We start from the raw sequence: 21122 nt of genomic DNA, 5'->3' as shown, positions 1-21122 counted from the left end.
CTTGACTGTACAGAGACAGGCCACGTCGGCAGTTACATTATTATTTTGAGTGATGTGCGGTAATTTGTACTAACTTTTTCTTGCTAAATTTCTGAACTGCTTTTGTTTTTGCTTAAATCATTTTGATGTAATCTTTCCTAAGGGGCTCTTGTTTTTCTGGCATTGATATATTGTGCACTTTGATATAATTCATCATCATAGGTTTGTTCCATCTCACATATGCCGTTGCTAATGGTCTCGACATGGTTTCTATAATACACAAGAAAATTTGTAAAAGGAATGGTCTTTATAAACACTAATTGTTTAAGCTCTTTTTTTTCTCCTTTTTTACTAGGCATTCAAAACAGTAATATTTCTTACGAGAGTGTTCGCATATTCTCGGGAAACACACTGAAAAACTTGATCTACATTTAACATGCTCACAATACAAGTCTTTTTACACTTGTCACAAGTTCTTTTAATTTTACTGTAGGGGCATATTGGTACGCATTCAACACATTGGTATTTACACTTACCGTGTTAACACACTGATTGTTGTCTATTTTTCTCCAAACAGGATATGCAGCAAATATTACGCTGATTTTTGTCTCTTCATTTGAAATTCACCGGTTTTTCTTGGCGACAGATTTTATGCACGCGCTGTTCAAGCATTTTCTAACGAGTGTCCTCTACTTTATAATTACAGTTTATCTTCTTAAATTTATCTCAAATTTTTCTTGAACACAGACTGACCCTGAAGCCGCAAGTTAAAGAACTCTCAAGCTTTATTTGTTGAACCCCCACCCATCGATATCTCTCAATTGAGAAATTCTTGGTTTGGGAATTTTTTTGCCAAGCAATGGCTACAAACAATGGCTACCTGCATACTTTGGTATGCACAGGATTTATCCACTATGAACGACGTTTTCTCAGAATGACGCAATCTATACTCAGAACTCGCATCTTGGCATGAACAGAAAAAACCCTTTGAGCTTGTTATAGTTGAGCTCTGAAGACAAATGACACTGCATTCGATTTGGATGCTTCCATATTTATTTGAACAGATAAAATCAGAGAAAACATGTTTTTTTCATTAGATGTACTCTTTAAATAAGAAATAAAACACTAATGAAACAATTCAGACAATAAAAATATAGCTTTAAAATCCAAAAATTAAATTAAGACAATTTCATGTCTGTGGGTCCTTATTTTCAACTGTTAAAAAATGGCAATAATTTATTGGGGGGGCACAGTTGAAATCAAATGGTACAAGATTACAGCCAAGGTGGGCTGCGCATGGTGATCTTTAGGGATTATATAAATGTTCTGAAGATAACCTGGCTCTGCATAATCCTGGATGCAGATAATAACTGTCGTTGGGTGTGTCTGTGCCATCAAATAATTGGGATTCCATCCGTGCTTTTGCTGAAAGGGGGTTCCTTGAATTCACTTTTTGTCATTTATGGGAACTGTTTTTGGATGGACGTTCTCACAGCTTGGTCAGACTTCACCCAGGCGCACATCCCCACGACTGCTAAAGACCCTCTGGTTAATACTCTTTGGTACAATGACAACATCAGAGCTGGCAAGAAATGCATTCATTACAACCACTGTGATTGATCTCTTTGAAGAAAATGGCAAGTTAGAACTAACTTTTTGGAACACTGAGGTGTAATTTGGGCAGTTAAGATTGCGTTTCCAAATTTACTGAATTTAGATACATGATGTAAATGTGTTTTCCTATTTCCTACCATACCTTTATTTATTTATTTTTTATTTATTTATCCTGGGGAAACCTCTCAGTGAAACACTGATTTCCAGAGGTGCCCAGCAATTACAATAAAATCAGTTAAATCCATCAAATATGATAAACTACTAAAAATCCAAAATTCAACTGAACTACTTAAAAACCAAAAATTAAAATCCATGAACCAGCCATGCACACATATTTAAAGCTCAACAGTAACTAATAATTAAAACACCAACACCAAATAACGAAACTCACAAACAGGTAGGAATTAAAACAATGATCTGTACGTGTGTTTAAAACTTGACAGTGTTGCTGGTAGTGGGCTCTTAAGAGCAGTGGGCAAGGCGTTGAAAGCATAAGCTCCACGAACAATGAATCTGCGTTTACCCGAGTTCGATTTACTGAATGGAATGACTAAGGAACCATGAGAGCCTGACCGAGTATTACAATGATGCGAATCAGTGGTATAAATGAAGCAATTGCACAGTTGCGGTGGTAACTGCATAATTAGACTTTTATAAACCAATATATTTAAATAGAAGTATGCCTTTCGTCCAAAGTATCCCACTCTAATGTCGATAGAACAAGCTCTGTAGGGGTTCTCCGTAGAAGACCGAGGATGAGTCGGCCAGCACTATTCTGAATTTTACTGAGCCCGTTGAGTGCTAGTTTTGAGGAATTTCCCCAGACAGCATCACAGTAATCAAAGTGTGGCAGGATCAATGTTTTATACAACAGGCCTAAAGTATGTTGTGGGAGAACACATTTGAGCCTCCGGAGAACACCTACGTGTTTATTGGCTTTTTTAACAAGTGCATCGGTATGATGACTCCAAGTCAAAGATGGGTCCAGCAATACACCTAGATACTTAAATTGACTAACATTGTCAATAGGAGTGTTGCCGATCTGAACATGTGAATTATTCGCCCCTCGGCCTAGTTTAGCTTGAGTACCAAACAGCATACTTTTCGTTTTGTTAGCATTCAAGGTAAGGACATTCATTTGCAACCATTTAGAGATTTCGGCCATATCCCTGTTTAAAACTCTATTTATGCCATCTACAGATTGATCACGAGTGAAAATTGCGGTGTCGTCAGCATATAAAAATATCATAGTATCCCGAGAAACAACACCAGTTATATCACTGATATACAGAGTGAAAAGAAGTGGACCTGAGGCACTCCAAAATGAACTCCAGCAGGAGTTGAATACTTGTTACCGATTTTAGTAACTTGCTGCCGTCCCTGTAAATACGATTTAAACCAGTCAAGTTCAAGGCCACGCACTCCAATATCATAAAGTTTGTCAATAAGACCTTTTAATTTAGGCATTCTTTTGAAGGACAAAAAAGGCTTGTGTACAATTATTTCAAGGATGGATTTGCGCAAGGGAGATGTAAATTAAGTTTGGATTTTTTTGGCCCTGCCGGATGTGTATTTTAACACTGTATGCTCAGTGTATGCCCCCGAAGGCTTGGGAAAAAACAACAAGTGTACTCAGGTGGGACTCAAACCATGACCTCCTGCTTACTAAGGCAGACATCTTAACCAATTGACCACCAAGCTTGAAGGTGTCGGCTGGCTGGCTGGGGAAAATATATATAAAAATTACAAGATGACATCATCAATCTGGCATAATTCTTAGTTCAGGGTCTTTGTTGGCTGTAACTTTGATAACGATCAAACACTGCGAAGTTATCAAAATAGTGACTTGAAAACATGAACAAGGCCAATGGGCTAAAATAATTATTGAAAATTCAATAATAAATCATGATGACACCATTATGACGTCGTTTATTGAATTTCTTGTATCAGGGTCTTTTTTGCCTATCACGTTGATAATGATGGAACAATGAAAAGTTAACAAAATGGTGGATTGAAATCATCTACAAAGTCAAAAGGCTAAAAAACATACCAAAAAAATGCTCCTTTAAGGTCATGTCACGTGATTTGCACTTAAACTGAAAACAATTTATGAAATATTACTTGATATTTTGACTCTTGGGATTATTTCAACTTGAAAATCAGAGCGTAAAACAATATAAGTATACAATTTCTCTTTCATTCTCATAGTAATCTTTAGCCAAAGTTCAGGACTACTCGGTCATCAGTGTTTAGTAGAAGAATGTGTACCAAACCTATGGAGAAAACTGCAGCTTTAACCTCATGTCACGTGACCCCCAATGTTGTCATTTTGAAGATTTTGTTCTGGAATCCTCTGTCTATGGTGGACTATGAGTGTACATAAAAAAACACTCCCTTTTCAAGGTATCTGCAAGATTTGGACCTGATCGGACATGCACTTCAGGAGATATAGGGCTTTAAAGATTGCACCTTTAATGTCACATGACTTGTCTCCTGAAAACATCATTATCACATCAGGTCAATATTCCTTAAAAGCATTTCCTTTTCAAGATATCTGCAACATTTGAACCTGATCGGACATCTACCTCGGAAGATATAAGCCTTAAAGAGGGCACGTTTAAGGACACATGAATTGTCACCTGATGATCATGACATCATCATCACGAGGTCCATATTCATCTAAAATATAACCCTTTTCTAATTATCCGCAAAAATTCATCCTGATGGGATGTGTAGTTCCAGAGATATAGGGCTTCAAAGAGTGAACCTTTCATGTCATGTGACTTAATTGTCATCTAATGACGTCATAATCACATTAGGTCAATTTTCGTCTTAACATGTCCCTTTCTAGCTATCTCAATGATTGACACAATTAATAGACAATGTTAGGACCACAACACTTTTTTGATAATGCACATACAATTTGAACTGACGACAGACTTCAAAATCTTTATACAAGACTTTCAATTCACTACTTTAAAGAATAATGGGTAACGAATGATTTAGTGAATAGTTATTATAAATGCAAATGCTTTATTCAATCCAGTTTGTACTTTTGTGCCTCGAACGTAGAGATATTATCAGTCAGGTAATACAAAACGTGGAATTTCATCAAGTGAGGGAGCACTTCAGTTTTCTCGTGAGGGATTTGATTGCTGGAATGAGGATTTGCTACAGTGCAGTGTACGGATTTGCAAAAGTGACCATATAAAATCATCTTAACACCAGAGGATTTGGAACTGTTAGGGCCATTGAAATACACAAACAAAGAGATATTGATTTCAAAGATGGGAAGAAAAATTAAGCAAACATCAATTTCACACAATTCTCTCAAAAGTACATCTCATTTCCTATTGAAAGTAACTGCACAAATGATTACTTTTAACAGGTATCTGCGAGTGCACAGCAGCACAAACTCTGATTGTGGAATTTAAGCAAGTACACTCAAAATATTAAACAATGAAACTGGTCCAGAAGTTGAAGGATTATGAGAGGTAAAGAATACTAAAAGTGTTCTTACTACATGTATTCATAAAAGAGAAGAAAGAAATCTTCATTTGTACTTTTGGGCATTTCACTACGGGTGAAGTTTTTTATGTACGACATAAAAAAAGTTTGCCGGTAGTGAAATGCCCAAAAGTACAAATGAAGATTTCTTTCTTCTCTTTTATGAATACATGTTAGAAGACTTTAGAACACGTTTAAAATATCAGGAACTTGTGACTTCTTCCTGACTGTATTCATCAAACTGGCCTTCTCTTGTGTGTCAATATCCAACAGCAGGCCTTTTCACCACTAATTATCTTGTTATTTTCTTTGCTTGGTTGTCAAACAGCTTCCTTCATCTTGGGTAGCAGTGCTTCTGATACGTACATGAAACCAGTTACGTTACATTCCAATCCTTAAACCCAACATCGTAGAGAACAGATTTATCTATTGTCACTTCAGCAGCAGTGTGAAGGATACCAATATCGCAAAGCAAATAACTTCCTGTCGGTTGCAGTTTTTCGGATTATCTTGTTACGAGTACTTTGATGAAGCTGTTCTCACCATTCAGTTCCTGCTTCAAACTGCGTATTGGATATCCAACATGTATGAAGACTGTCTTCCTGTCTGTGCTGATTAAAATCTGTATCATTGCAAAAAGGAAAACATTTTTTACAAGTGCCGTGCTACACGTGTTGATGCATTGAAAAACTGATGTCAGAACTTGAACATAAATAAAAATCACTGGCATAGCAACCTTCGGTTCTCGCTGAATGGGGAGTACGTTGGGACCGGTATGTTAAAGTGGAGGACCGGGCAAGTGGGTGTTGATGAGGGAACCATTCATGGTGGAGGTACATGGCCCCCCCCACACACTAAAGTGTATATAATGGGGACCCCCATTGTTTCTTCTTTGTTAGTACATTTTTAGAAGTTATTTTGTACACAATTGTCAATCTGGGACACTCTGTGAATCAGGGACTTATTTGGGTTCCCAACTGAATGCAAAAACAAACTTACAGACTTTGCTTCATGACTGCAGTAATCGGAACAGGCAATCTGTTTGTATTCCTTGCTTTGTTGTTCAGCAGCTTCCTTTATCGTGGGTAGCCATGCATCTGATCTACATGTAACTGCGATGATGTTGACTTTCCAACATGAAGAACTATTATCTGTAGCTTTCACTTCAGCAGCAGCATGAAGGATGTCTATACACAAGAAACAAAATGAAGGATACACACTGCCTTCATGTTTTAAGGCATTTTTCTAAAATCTATCATATAAAAACTGCCAACTTCTCTCTGTTCTGAAGATCTGTCGAGACTTCAAATGACATGGGGACCTTTTTGCTGACAACTTGGCACTATTCTTCCGAAACCAGTTTGAGCAATTTCTGCCACTGTCTTTCAATAAATTATAGCGGTTACATGTACACATACAAGTAAATCTTACTTCCTGTTGGTTGCAGTCTTGCTACCAGTATTTTTATGAAGCTGTTCCCACCCTTCTCAGGATCCATCCTGCTTTGACTGCACTTCCATATCAATGATACCAGGGACATGTGTGAAGACCGCCCTTATGTCTGCGCTGATGAACATCTGTATCACTACAAAAGGAAAACATTTGTTACAGATGCAGCAGTTTCTGTGTTGATGCATGGGGAAAACTTGTGTCATAACTAGAACAAAAATATGGCGTACATGCGCACATGAATGCATTCATTGGTATAGCAACCTTGGGTTCCCACTAAATGTGGAGTACGTGGCGACTTGAATGTTAAAGTGGGAGACCGTGCATGATGGTACATGGATGTCCCTCCCCCCACACGCACACAAACTGATTCATGACTGGCAATCTGTCTGTATGTCAATGCAACAGTGGGCCTTTTCACCATCACCTGTTAATTTCCGTGCTTTATTGCATGCAGCTTCCTTTATCGTTGGTACTTGTGCCTCTGATATCTACATGTAACTGCAGTTACGTTGAATTTCAAGGTTCGAAAATAACATGGAGAACAGATTTATCTCCATTCTCCAGCTTTCCTTCCAGCTGCAGTATGAAGGATACCTATACACACAAAACAAATAAGGAAATTCAATTATTCTGTATAAATAGCTTACAAAAATAATTATAGGTCTACATTCAAATTTCATACATGTTTGGATATTTACTGTGAACCCGTAATGGCCTGGGTTTGTCCTTGGGGGAGGGGGGCATAGATATGAAATATGGAATGCACCTTGAGTGTTTTGAGGGACTTTAGTCAGTTCTATGCCTATCTTCAGCACCCCTGTGAAATGTCTGAAAATGTACATGTATGTATTGTGCTCCATCCAGATTAGATTTGCTTTTGAATAAAACCATTGTACTGAAACCGTTGAAAAACGTACTCAGGAGGGGGTTAGGCGCCGTCTCGAAATTGCCCAGGCACTGACTCCACGTTCTTTCTGCAGGATTATGTGGACTTTTTTAACAAAAGAGGCCCTTAACAACCCGTTCCGGCATGGACCAGAACGGGTCATTTGAATAACAATAAACATGAATATGCACGTTCTTTCCGCAGACTCCCGCACCTGCCGCAAAGCCAGATGAGCTCATTTAAATATGGACAGCTAGGTACGGACGACCGACCTGCACACATAATGCGGGCTCTACTTTGGGCGACCATGTGCTGAATTTTGAAGTAGGGATAAAGATACAAACTTTTAATGGAAAGTACCGGTTAACTTGGTTCGTCACACGAACAGAAGTCTCACGTATTTTCCAGCAAATATTTAACGAACGTCAATTGCTGACTTATTCCTTTTCAAACATTCATCAATGTTACTTCCACTGAGTTTTAGCGTTAAGCATGATGCTAATGCTTTACAGACAATGGACCTATTAATGATCACATGAAGTCGGCATCACATACAAACCACACAGGGACCCACAGAGGCATCTTTCTCGCACGCTCGGCAAGACGGTTGTCACTTTCAAGTTATTTTTTCGTTACTTTGGTTTGCATTAGGTTAGTCCCAACTTCACGCAAAACAAATTTTTATGTAATTGAAATCGTCAAGTTGTTCCCATTTCTTCCAGATACATGTAGTTAAATCCCTTTTTATATCACCATAAAGTCTCTATTTAGGCATTCTCTTACAAAAACAAAGAATAATAATGGCACATTGGGACGTTTAATAGGCTTCGGGAAAATTTAATTTTATTGTAAGCAAATACATGTACATTTTGTATGTTTTATTCACCCCAAAAAGACATCACCTTACTGAACCTTTATTGTATGTAATTGCGCATGACAACTAAAAGGAGGTAAACACAGGACGTAAACGTGCCAGCCGTTCGTAAATTTTTTCAAATAGCCAAGGAAGCCATGGTAATTTCCTCCCTGCATAAATACATTTACAATTACAGATGGGATACTCAAGTGGCCCTATAGTTGCTGAAATTGAACCCACAGAGGCATCTTTCTCTCACGGCAAGAGGGTTGCCACTTTCAAGTAATATTCTTGTCGGCTGCCCTTGATATGGCACTGTATGGAGGCAAGTTGGGGTGGAATGACCAAACTCGGCTTATAAACACAGTGTGTGCTTGCCAACAAATCATTCACCTTTGAGCTTCACACGAGACAACTACAAGATAACTGCTATCATCATGTCCGACTTTGTTGAAGTCTGCTGGCTAACTCCTGCAAAATATGCCGGTACAGAGGAGCTGGTCAAGCGCAGCAGAATTAAGTTGCAGGATCTGCTGGAGGAAGGAGCGGTTGTTCCCGTCAAGTATAAATCCAATACCTACAAGGCCCGAATTCTTCAAGTCAGACGTAAGTTTGTTTTATATGTAAGCATCACGAACAGTCGGAAACAGGTTTTCCTCAAAACTGATGTACATGTACCCTGCAATGTATAGCCGAATATGAAAATGCAAAGGTAGTGTTCTGATTCCTGATATTACCAAGCAATTCAGAATTTCTGAATTCAACAATTCAGAGGTGGCTTGTTATTATGTTGTTATACTTGCCAATTCTTCTGATTACGGTGCTACGCATTACCCTGATGGAATGTGTTGTGTGTACTCTAAAAATGTATACACATTCAACAAAATTAAAAACTCCGAACTGCTGAACAACAACTGCTGGAAGCAAATTTAAACAGTATTCACAGTGAGTCTGAAAGGAAGACATGGTTGTGGTTTCGAGGTAGAAACCTTCAATTTTAAGGCCTAAGTGCCAATTGATTTACATAGCCCAAACTTTTATATACGAATTTTGTCTAATCCGAGACCTGGAGTTTTGGGATGATTAACTTGGTATTTGTCAGTGATTGCTAAAAAGAATTTACATATTATTATGTTATTGATGTTTATTTATATCTGTACATTGCTCCCTCATTTATACAGCACCAAAAAAGCCAAGACTATCATCATCAGTGTCATCATCTGATGACAAGGACGATGAGCCCCTCATCAATTTGGCAGGGTACTGCTGTCCCATCGGTTGCTCTTGTATCACCAGCTGCCCCGGTCTGCCAGCACAAGCCATCGGCCTCCGCCAGCAAGGACCCGGACCGGCCGTCGCCCCCCGCCAGCGAGGACAACCCAGACCAGCCTTTGGCCCCTGCCAGTGAGGATAACCCGGACCAGCCATCAGCCCCCACTAGCGAGGATAACCCAGACCAGCCGTCTGCCTTCGTCAGCCTACATCACCTGGACTTTGACCAATTAGACTTCTCTGGTCAGCCATCGGACCTCACCATTCAATCCTGCTCTGACCCGCCAGCCTCTCCCACAATGCAAGCGGCAATGCAATTCAACCATAAGAGTTCATCGCCTGTGAGGCAGGAGGATGGCAATGACCTGTCAGGCCTATCTGCCTTGCTGTCTTTGCCATTGGGCAACCCCGGCTCCCAGATCAACCCAGAACTTGCGATGCACTTGTCTGCAATTGAGGCAAAACAAGACGAACTGATCAGAGGCATGAAGTTTCTGCATACAGGACTTGACGAAGTGGCTAACACCTTCACCTGAAGGAGATGAGGCAGAAAGTACCAGGTCGTAAGCCTTCTGTCTTGAAGTCCACGGAGAACTTTGTGACTGTCGGGAGTGAGCGCTGTCCCTTCGAAATGCAGCGTGGTGACTACGAGGGATGCCTGCACCGGTCCATGAAATGGCCAATCGTTGGTTTTGAAGATGATGGGGTGCCCTATTCAGGGAGACTGAGCTAGCCGACTATAGTTACAACGGTGGCTTTGCTTCGAAGCCAGGTGGGGGGATTCTTGCGAAGAAGGTGTTGGCACAGGACCGGTGCTTCCAAGCCATTTTGGCTCAGGCAGAGCGAGAGTGGCGGGGTATCACATTGGTTGCTTCATCGTGGCAGCTCAGAGACAGTGTAAACTCAAAATATTGGAAGGTCGCCCTGAAACAAAGACATGACAGATTTTGATTAGTTATGGTCTTTGTTGATTTCCAGTGGTTAAAGTAAACGATCTCATTATCTACCGATTAGTTTTAATTATTAAATTTAATTATATATAACAGGTTTTGCCCTTACCCAACGTATATTAATAAGCACTGTATGCTCAGTGCTTGTCCGAGAGCTTGCGAAAAAACCTCACAAGCTTACTCGGGTGGGACTCGAACCCACGACCTCCTGCTTACTAGTGCAGATGTCTTACCGGCCAGCCGAACCCGGCAAGCTCGGTGGTCGAGTGGTTGGGACATCTGCACTAGTAGGCAGGAGGTCGTGGGTTCGAGTCCCACCCGAGTAAGCTTGTGAGGTCTTTTTCGCAAGCTCTCGGACAAGCACTGAGCATACAGTGCTTATTGATATATGTTGGGTAAGGGCAAAACCTGTTATATATAATTAACATCTCCCAAACGCAAAAATACATCTTGAAAATATTAAATTTAAGGTCTAAAAATTTTATTAATTTTTCATTCTTGCTCTTAAGTGCACTTTTAGTTTTATTTAATTTTAATTCCAGGCCCTTCGGTTCTTTTTTACTTGCACCTTAATTTTTAACTACGATTTTTTTACTACGATTCCAGATGTTTTGCAATATTGTAAAGAGCTATCACTTATCATGTAATCGTTTTTTTTAATTTCAATTCCCAGATTGATTTTGAACATGAGGATTTTCTGCTAATTAGTTTAAATTAAATTGTTCATTCTTGATCTTTTACAGTTTTGATTTAGTTTCACCTCCCAGCCCTTACTTTATTAATATTTTAATTGTAACACTAGTTGTTGGTTGTGATTTGCCCGTTTATTTTAATTGTTAAATTTAATGTCTAAAAATTATATTAATTTTTCATTCTTACTCTTAAGTACACTTTTACAGTTTTGATTTAATTTTACTTCCCAGTCCTTAATTTATCATTTTTTTAAAAATTAGAACTCAATTTTTTCCAGTTTTGATTTAAATTTACCCCAAGTCGTTTGTTTTTTTCTGACATCTTTTTTTTTTAATTTTAAGATTCTAGTTATTTTGCATTAAATTGTTTCAACCTATCATGTTTTTATATGATTCTATATTTCATTTTTCCCAGTTGTATTTTAAAAATTTACATTAAATTAAAAGCATAATCTGTCCAATTTCAACCCGTTGACCTATTTGCCTAAACGGAACAAATTTCTTGCGTATAAAGGCTAAGTTCCCATCACGTTCATATGCCCACATGTATTCTAGTCTAGATACATTTGGAAAATTCAACCACCGTCACACATGTGAAATAAAAATTTGAAATACTCCATTCTATTCTTGAGCGTCAAAGTCAATTACTAAAAATACTAAATCCTGAAGGAATTTTTAAAGGAAAAGAAAAACATACCAGAAACTTTGTCTGCCTAGGTTGTCCACCGCCATCTCAGATGGGGATGGAGGGACCATCTCTATGTACCCTGCCGGTGTGATCAAGTACCCAAGTGTGGGGAAATTGTGATCCAACAGGTTTGGGCTGCCCTGACTTGGGAAATATCTGGAAACTTTACACCTCCTGTCGACGGCCAGAGTGCAAGAACTGATCCGCAGTTTGTTCTTGTTGTCAGTCGAGTACATAACGGAGTCCTCTGCACGCCTGGTGAGCATATTTTACTCCAGCAGAATAATAATGCTCATTGACATTTTCCCTCCGTTTGTCGTTCCGCTCTGGAGGAATCTTGGCTTCTATGAGGCCCTGGTAGATTTTTTATGTGCTGTTCCTCTTGGTTGGGGCCTTCATCCAGCGATGAATCTTCCTGAAAAAAGAAAACAAAATTGGAATAGGAATAAAAACCTTTGCAAATAGGAGTAATTAGCTCTTGATATTTTTATAGTTTCTTTCATAGTTCCAATGACGCAGGTCAATTTCAAATTTGTGAATGCAAAATGTGTCAGAAAATGTGTGAGATTTTTTCCTTACAAACTTGAGAAAGGATAGTTAAGAGAAAAACACAGATTTCTTAGTTTTCACCGATTTCTTTCTTTTTGAAAGAATGTAAGGCAAAAACATGATCACTAAGCAAGCTGTCTGATTTTTTATGTGCAATCCGGCTAAGTCAGTACTTAGTACTCTAAGTCAGTACTCTAAGTTCGCACCCATGTGATAAATGTTACATACACTCCACAATTATGTCGTACACGCATTGGTTGAGTTCGTTCAATGAGGCGACCCCAAAATGGACAGCTCACATAGAGGGGTCATTATGAGAGAAACCCATGCCGACTTGTGCAAAATGATGACATGTGAATACCGACTTAGAAATGAATTTTTTGATAGAAAAATCTGACTTAGACGATATGACGAGTTACGCGATGCCGACTTAGCCGGAGTTTACTGCATATGAAAAAAATAACTCATCAATGTCAAGGCAAAAATGGAAAACATAAAAATAAATTTGATGTCACCGTCGTAACCCAAGAATGGCCCTAACTTGTTATCCATCCCATTTGATTTTGTATACACATGTAGGTACGCCTACCTAAATTCCCTTTCAATTTAGACAGGCCTGGTACCACTTCCACCAGGTGCCACTTGATGGAATTTAGCATTGTTCCACACTTAGCGTAGCAGTTTCCCTGCATCTGTGCGCCTCGAATCCATGCGCCTCCACGAATTGTCTAGCTGTGTCGACAATACCAGGAAATAGCTGCGATATGGGGGGTCTGCCTCTCTTTGCCTTGCTTGCTGCAGTTGCAGGGCTCGTTTCAACTGCAGAAATTCCCCATTTCCTGCTTTCAGCGTGCTTTGCGTCGTCTGTATAGAAGGAATAAAATTTCCTCATGAATACTGATCCAGGAGATGACCTGTTACGAATCAAAAGGGTCTTCTACTGATAAAACGAAGGTATGTGAATGTTTCCTCATGTTGATCCTCGGCTCTATTGCAATCATTTAGATTGTCATGCTTTACTTCTCGATGACAATAATTTTGGGATATCTGGGCATCGCCTCAGAAGTGCATGTAGAAAATTTAACAACCGGAAAGGAACTGTTTGAAATGTGTAATACACACTGTATTCAACAATAGACACAGGTTGGATTGAAGTGTAAATGCTATTATTTTGGTCTGGTAAAAGTTTGTATGTGCATGGAGGGAAAAATATGCAACCCTGCCAAATGCACAGTGTGAGGGCAAACATTGATACATGTGTAACATTCAGCGTAGTATTTTGGGCCTCAGTGTTACCTTGAAGGGTAAGGAAGGGTTGCCTCGATGAGGTTGGCGGTTGTCCACAAAGTTTTTGCAAACGTGCAACCCCATGAAGAATGTTTTCACCATCAGACAAGGTTGGCGGTTGTCCACGAAGTTTTTGCAAACATGCAACCCCAGGAAGAATGTTTTCACCGTCAGGCAAGGTTGGTGGTTGTCTACAAAGTTGTTTTTGCAAACATGCAACCCCAGGAAGAATACCATCGCCGTCAGAAGCCATCATGTGAGAATGAAGTACATGTGCATATACATGATTGCGTGTTACATACATGTAATGTTGAGCAAATATGTACGCAACAGCCACTACTGTATTGTATTGGAGAAGTGCTTGGATTCCACTAGCAGTACACACAAAGGAAGTTGAATAAAAGAGGCAGCCAACGACTTTTGTGCGCCTTCAATAAGCATGGCATACTGTGTGTCCTTTCCAAACCTGCACAATCGTGTCCCACAACTCACCACAATGCATGACAGGCAAGTACATTTATAAGAAATAGTGGCTGTTTCGAGGAAGGCTGATCGGGTTTGGCCAGCTGGGGGAAGGGAGGGGTTGGAGGCCATTCTGAACCTTGGCCCTGTCTGTGACAACTGTGCGTTCAATACTGGGGAAGATTCTTGCTGCCAGGCCTTTGTCAATAAAACAGTGAAAAGTAATTTCCAAGCATGTATTTGTGTCGCGCAGATGTTGAGTTTTGCCCAAACCAATGTTACCTAAGGCCCGTCTGGTGAAACTTTTTGGGTTTTCACTTTAAAAACAACTTGTACACTCATTGGTGTGCACTACAAATGTTTGTTAATCACACACGAAAATAAGTGAAACAAAAAAACTAGCAAATTTTTTTTTCTATGTTGGGGGTGGACAAAACGGCACTGTGAAGTAGTAATGTGTAAAGAAATGACGGAAAATATACCCAAAATTTCCAACCTTAGAAGCCTACAATCCCAGTGCTTATAATTTATTTAATCTCTTCTTGATATAAGTTCTTATGTTCATGTAAACTAATAACTTCATGTGAACAAGTGTAAAGCCTGGCGCGAGAGCAAATTCGAATGCGAAATTATTGCGTTAGATCAAATATCCACACCGCGCCCTCGTTGAACACGTTTCAACTCGAGCAAAATTTCACAACAGATTTTTGGGACGTCAAATTCGTTTCGCTTCCGCTCAAAGTATCGAGATCACAAGCTTGTGGCTAATGAAAACTGGTCCGCAAATTCTGCAACGCACTTAATACTCAGACCAAGCACGAGGAATGAAACTGACACAAGACTTCATGGTGCCGCCCATCGACATATGAGAGAGGATCCAGTGTCTCATCTTTATTCATAAATCCACCGGCAACGTGGGCTCATTAACGCGATGCACTCGAGCGCACACACGGCTGTCCAGTCTGCAGATTCCCGCGCCCCATAGCAACCCCAGCCCGATCGTGCCGCACGCAGAAAGAATGCAGAATAACGCCCGGTCAATTTCAAGATGGCGCCTTAATGAATATGTGGGAGTTGATGTCTGGATTGTGCTGAACGCATGTATGACATACATAATCACTGTTAATCACCTTGACATGATCAGGGTCACCATATCGAAATGTTAAAAACAGGCCCTTTTTAGAGTTCAAGTTATGTCAGTGCAAACTCACAGCTAATTTGGGTCAGTTCTCTTTCTCTTAACATCACTGTCCAGAGCTACAGAGCATAGAAAGTGCAGCCAAAAACCTGCAATTGAGAATATTTTGCCTACCAGTTCCAGCACTTCATCCAAGGCCAGCTTCCAAACCCAGCTGCATCTCACGTCTGCTTGTTGGGCTTGGTGAACCCATGCTCACGATTGTGATCATGCCTCCTCCTTGTGCAATTTCTTGAACTGGTTCATGAATTTGGTTGCAGTTCAGCTTTTGTGGGATTACCTTGATCAAGCAAAGTCCATTAAGCTTAACCGCTAAGCATATTGTTTGGCTTACACTACTCAGCACTACAAAATACAAAGTAGTAGTCTGAGCCTGAAGGACCTAGTGCTACAAATTACAACTTCTGGCTAGGTTCCTTCCATTGCTACTTGTACAGAGAACAATTAAGCCAAACATTCATAGTGCCACAGCACTGTATGGTACATTGTCTCATCTATTGTATCTTATGGCTTCACAGAACAACAAAGTCATGTCCTCTTACAAGTGACAGGGCTGAATACTACATTTCACTAAAACTAGTAATTTGAAATACTATGTCGGGTTAGGGTTTCCTGGTGCAATTTCAGGTCTGAGAGGTCCCAAGAGCATGAAAAGGTCCTAAGAAAACACATGGGACCATCAAAAACATCATCCCGATCAAATCCATGTGTTGACACGAGGTACCGCACAAATGGTCGATACATGCATGGATGATTGGTGTTGAGTGCTGCTTTAAACAACTGGTTGAGGCCTGATGACATGAAATCTCAGAGTTCATTTCTCTCAATATTTTGCACGAATTTTTTTCCACAACTTTCAAGCCAAATTATCTGGAAACCATGCAATAAGCCTGTGTGACAAAGCTCGACCAATCATGCAGATCAGCTGATCGCGCAAGGGACACGCGCAAACGCTTTCGCAAAACAGCACTTGTATGTATGTACAAAGTCAATGGGTTTCAAAACGTGTAAAAAGTCAATGGGGCATTAAATAAATATTGAAAAATCAATAATAACAAATCACTTGATGATATCATCATGATATCACGCTTCTAGGACCATCTGTTTATAAGGGTTCTTCATTGGTACAAGTTTGATGAAGATCCAAAGTTGCAAAAGCAGTAAAGTCGCGGCAACAAAAAACATGTACAAAAGAAATGGGAAGAAAAAGGAAGAACGAGAGGTCATCTGTCTGTTGGCCAACAAAACAGAGGGCTTTTTTGCATCCCTTTCTTAAGTTGAACAATCAATGTACTGCACAAGCCTAATGGCTTAAATCAGTCATTATGACCATTTAGGTCCAAGGTTTCAACCCAATCAGTCTAGAACACGTCATTTTCTTGTTATCTGCGACATTTGAAATCAGCAGGATATGTACCTCAGGAGATATAGGGCTTTAAACAGTGCACCTTTCATGTCTCTTCACTTGTCTCCTCATGGCTTCATCATCACACCAGGTCAATATTGTTCTAAAGCACTCCCTTTTCAAGATATCTGCAAGATTTGAACCCGATCGGACCTGATGTACTTCAAGAGATATAGGACCTTAAAGAGTGCACCTTTAATGTTGCGTGACTTATCTGTTGATGGAGTTCATTCCTTTAAAGCACTCCCATTTCAAGATATCTGCAAAATTTGAACCCAATTGGATATACACTTCAGGAGATATAGTACTTTAAATGATGCACATTTAATGTCACGTGACTCCTCTGCTGATGGCATTGTCATCACGTGAGGTCAATTTCCATTTATAAACCTTCCCTTCCTAACTACATGCAAGGTTTCAACCCAATCGGATATGTACAATACAAAACAAAACATTAAAGTTATCGCCGAAAAGGCACAAATACATTTGTTTCTGTTGGCGTTCCATACAATGCAATCTGCTCTCAGCTGCACATGCTTGGCATTTTGCCAGGTCCTGAGTATATGCCCTACGCACTGTGCACCGTCATGTTGCAGGCAGATATTGGGTGTCCACACACACACAGTAGCCAATGCACAGTATGCAAAATTGCAAAAAAGCCAAAAGAGAAAAAACTTCAAGGAAAAAAAAATAGCTGCACCAACAACAGAAGATCTATAACGAGACCCATGTGGTCTAGCAGAAACATTCCAAGTAGTAACCTTTTGACATAAAAACAAGAAATTGTATTCAATTACTTTTGATTGTACTCGGTTTATTCATGCTGTGTCGTCTCGGTTCCTCCATACATGTAGGTCAAAATTAACGGATATTTCTGAGACTAACTTGATGAGGAAACTTAACATAGATCACTAAGTTCAGCCACTTTGGCATTCATGGGGCTTTTCTGTTTTGCTTCTGTTTAGCTGTATTCATGCACAATAACAATAATGCACATGTACATCTTGTACATGTTGGCAGAAAAGCTATGCATGTCTGGCCATGATGGTCTGGTGCCTCTCGACTGTTTGTGCTCAGCACAGTCTTGACTCAAATAGTTATTGTTCTACTCTTTCAGTACCTGACTGATTTTCCTTTGACCATGGAAGAATTTGGGCAATGAATTTTGATAACTGATTTTATACATGGGCCTACAACACTGTATGCTCAGTTTTTGTCTGAGAGCGAACTTACAAGCTCACTGGAATGGGACTCAATCCACTACGTCTTGCCCAAAATAGTGCCGCTGTCTTTACCACTCCACTCGACCACAGAGCTTGCTGCTGGCTGATCTGATTCAGATGTGCTGTAGCAGGAGTAGGCCTACCATAAACTGTTACAAAAATTAACATCTTCCAGACACAATGTACATTTTATAATGTGGAGGAAGGAAAAGTCCTTCATGCTTTGAATGAAGTCCATTCAAAGGGAGAACTTTGTGAGGAACTTTGTAAGCTTCATATACTGTACATAGTAGGAAAAACGTTCTGGTACATTTGGCTGCGGCTTTAGGCAAAGTGAGAAACAGTCCCTTATAAAGATTTGTTTAATGTTACTGAATGCAAAGTGTACATGCGTCTTTGTTGAGAGATCTCCAGCATGTAGCTCGTTGCTGGTACCACGTGCATTCTCCTAAAAGCCTTTGGCATATTTGATGATTTATTTTTCTTATGATTGCCTTTAACCTACATGTAGAGAGCTGCTTTACGGAATATTTGAAAGTTTACTTCGACTTGGATTGTCAAAACTTGCCCAGAGATTTCAAACTACTGCAGAGTTTATCCTTGTTCATGAGCATTGTCATTGAAAAGATGAAATTCTTAGCTTGAATCAGTGCATGTGGTTAATTCAAAGCTGAGAGACCTTTGAGCCAGTCTAACTTTGACCTGCACTTGCATTTTTATGTGAACGTCTTGCCATATGGCACCATGAAGCATATTCGATGCCGAAATAGATTTATTCACTTTGGGGATAAACCTTTTTCCACATGTTAAATTTATGGGTGTGTATACATGTATATAAGTCTGTGTTTTGTGTTAGAACTCTTAAACGTACATGTAAAATAATTAAGGGAAAGCAGAGTTCGTCCTTTTTAGTCCCTTTTTGGAGTGGTTAGAACGTGGTAATGTGGCATGGACCCCCATGTTGGCTCTTTTAGATACAGGGACATCTGACTGAACTCTCTACTGGGGATAGCCAGAAGGGGACTCCAGTGGTTTCTCCGCCCACTCCCGCAGCATCTTGATGCTGCGGGAGTGGCCAGTCACTGCCTGGTCCGGGGTCATCAGGGAGTGCCTGGTCCTCAGTCCCATTACTGCCCAGTACTGCCCTATCACCAGCCATTATGCGACAACAAGCATGCTAGCCGCCTTGTGATACCCAGTGTGTCAGCCAGTCCACCTGTGACATCAAGCACCAGCCATCTTGTGACATCAAATCCCCAAGTACCTGCGCAATCCTTTGAACTTTTTCCCAGTGAAAATGCCGAACTGAGTTCTTGCCGAAATGTTCTCACATGACAACGATCCTTGGTGTCACCAGCTGCGCACCTACTGAGGAATTTTGATTATCCTTGATTAAATTTGGGCAACATATCTGGGTTCTGTTTTGTAGTCAGGCACTGACGCATACACTGTATCTTTTCTTTCCCGCTTTGTTAGTAGAGGCACCGGTGACATTTTTGATATGGTCGCAAAAAAACAAGTCCTGATTGTGCACAGTACAACTGATGTTGACATCTGATTTTGTTTGCCCAAAAGGAGTTGGTTATTTAAATCGGTTCCTGCCATTTTGGGTGAACCCAGGGTTACAGACCTACAATACAATGTTGACAACCAAACAGTCATTCCCACACACTTGATGTCTGTAAAGATTTCAAAGTGCTTTAACATGTACTTAAAGATGGAATATATTCTACTGGGACCCGATTAACCACGAAATCGTACACAATCATGACAATCTTCACAAGTCTTTCCATCTTTCATTATGCTGCTACTTGTCTCTTCCAATTGTCTAAGATGCCCTCCTAGGCTTTCTTGTAGTTCCAGCTTTCATTTTGCAGAAAAAAAATAAAGTCATCTTTGACCTGAACCTCATTTCTTAGCTGAATGATAATTTCTTGTGATGAAGCTGCCTTTTTTATCTTTCGTTTTGCTTTATTCAATGCTTTTTAAGTGTGTATGCTTGCGATACTCCTTCAGTTCTTCAAACACCAACATCACTTTCTTTAATTTGTTTTTCTCGGATATGTAGTGGCATCTTTCACCTTCATAGCTAGTTTTTTCTTCTAATGTCTTGCTTTAGATATTTAATTTCAGTATACTTCAGCACATAGAATTCAGCTGCCTCACTTTTTCAACATACAAGTCCATCTGACTTTTTGGCTAACTGGAAACAATATGAAGTCTTTGTTTCAACTTTTTTTTTCCTGAGAGTGATGTCTCTTTCAAGAAGACAGTGACTTGAAGCCATTGTGACTGGAGAGTCTGTCAGCAGTAGTGAGGGTTATGACATTCCAGCAGTGACAGAACATAAAGGTCCCAGTGTTTCACATTTCAGGACTCGGATTATACATGATGTGAAGAAGCCATTTCATAAGATGCTACAGATACAGTTTTAAGTTCTCTGTCACAAAAGTCGACAAATTAATTCCACTCAGTCTCACGTGCTGACTTTTTGAATGATTCAAACTTCGTGCCAAGAGCTCTCACATGATTTGAATTGGTGGTGCAAGCAGATGGAAGAATAGCGGAAATGGCATGGACTGCATCTGACTATACATTGTGACAGTAGAAATGCATCCATTTTTCAGGTTTCATCATTTGGGACAGTCCTGTGTACATCAATAAGGTGTTGACGAGTTACTTCTGGCTTTGCTCTTTTTCTTTCCAAACCTGATGAAAGACAAAGAGAGACAAAGTTTAATAAGTGCCAAAAAATCTCATACCCATGTGCATCTTTCCCAGAAATTTATGAAAGGCTAACCTATAAATTATGTGAGGTGTGTTTGGAAGTTAAATGTGCCATAGTTTTGGATGAATTTGGGAATATTTTATGTGCTATAGTATACTTCACACGATAGTTGGAGAGAAGAAAGTGAAAAGTAAAAAAAAATTGGAGGCCAAAATTTTTTTTTGAAGAGCGGCACACGAGTAAGGAATTTTTCATTAATAGTCATTTATTTTACAGTATTCTTGATTCTACTAAATATTTATACTTTAAATGCATAAATAAATAGATTACGTTTTAAACTTCAAGACTGTCCAACCAAAGTAAAGCTACTGAGC

General features: G+C 39.7%; 2 protein-coding genes across 3 annotated transcripts in view; one reads left to right on the top strand and one right to left on the bottom strand.

Moving 5' to 3' along the window:
- LOC147798573 (uncharacterized) overlaps positions 1-21122 on the bottom strand; it is a 143997-nt gene that overhangs the window by 108418 nt on the left and 14457 nt on the right. The window lies entirely within an intron of this gene.
- LOC147798574 (uncharacterized) lies at positions 13-10742 on the top strand. Of its 2 annotated transcripts, none has more exons than XM_087138949.1 (3): positions 13-59; positions 7643-8900; positions 9476-10742. In XM_087138949.1, exons 2-3 carry the CDS (start codon positions 8775-8777, stop codon positions 10100-10102), a joined length of 753 nt encoding a protein of 250 aa, XP_086995075.1. In that variant the 5' UTR covers positions 13-59; positions 7643-8774; the 3' UTR covers positions 10103-10742. The 2 variants fall into 2 exon arrangements, with proteins under 2 accessions (XP_086995075.1, XP_086995076.1); XM_087138950.1 differs by lacking the exon at positions 13-59 and having other exon boundaries at positions 7006-7762; positions 8491-8900.

This window comes from Acanthaster planci, linkage group LG07, assembly GCF_054643075.1.
Source record: "Acanthaster planci isolate LZ-2023a linkage group LG07, COTS_SCS, whole genome shotgun sequence".
Lineage (NCBI taxonomy): Eukaryota > Metazoa > Echinodermata > Asteroidea > Valvatida > Acanthasteridae > Acanthaster > Acanthaster planci.
This window is presented reverse-complemented; position numbering and strand designations above follow the sequence as displayed.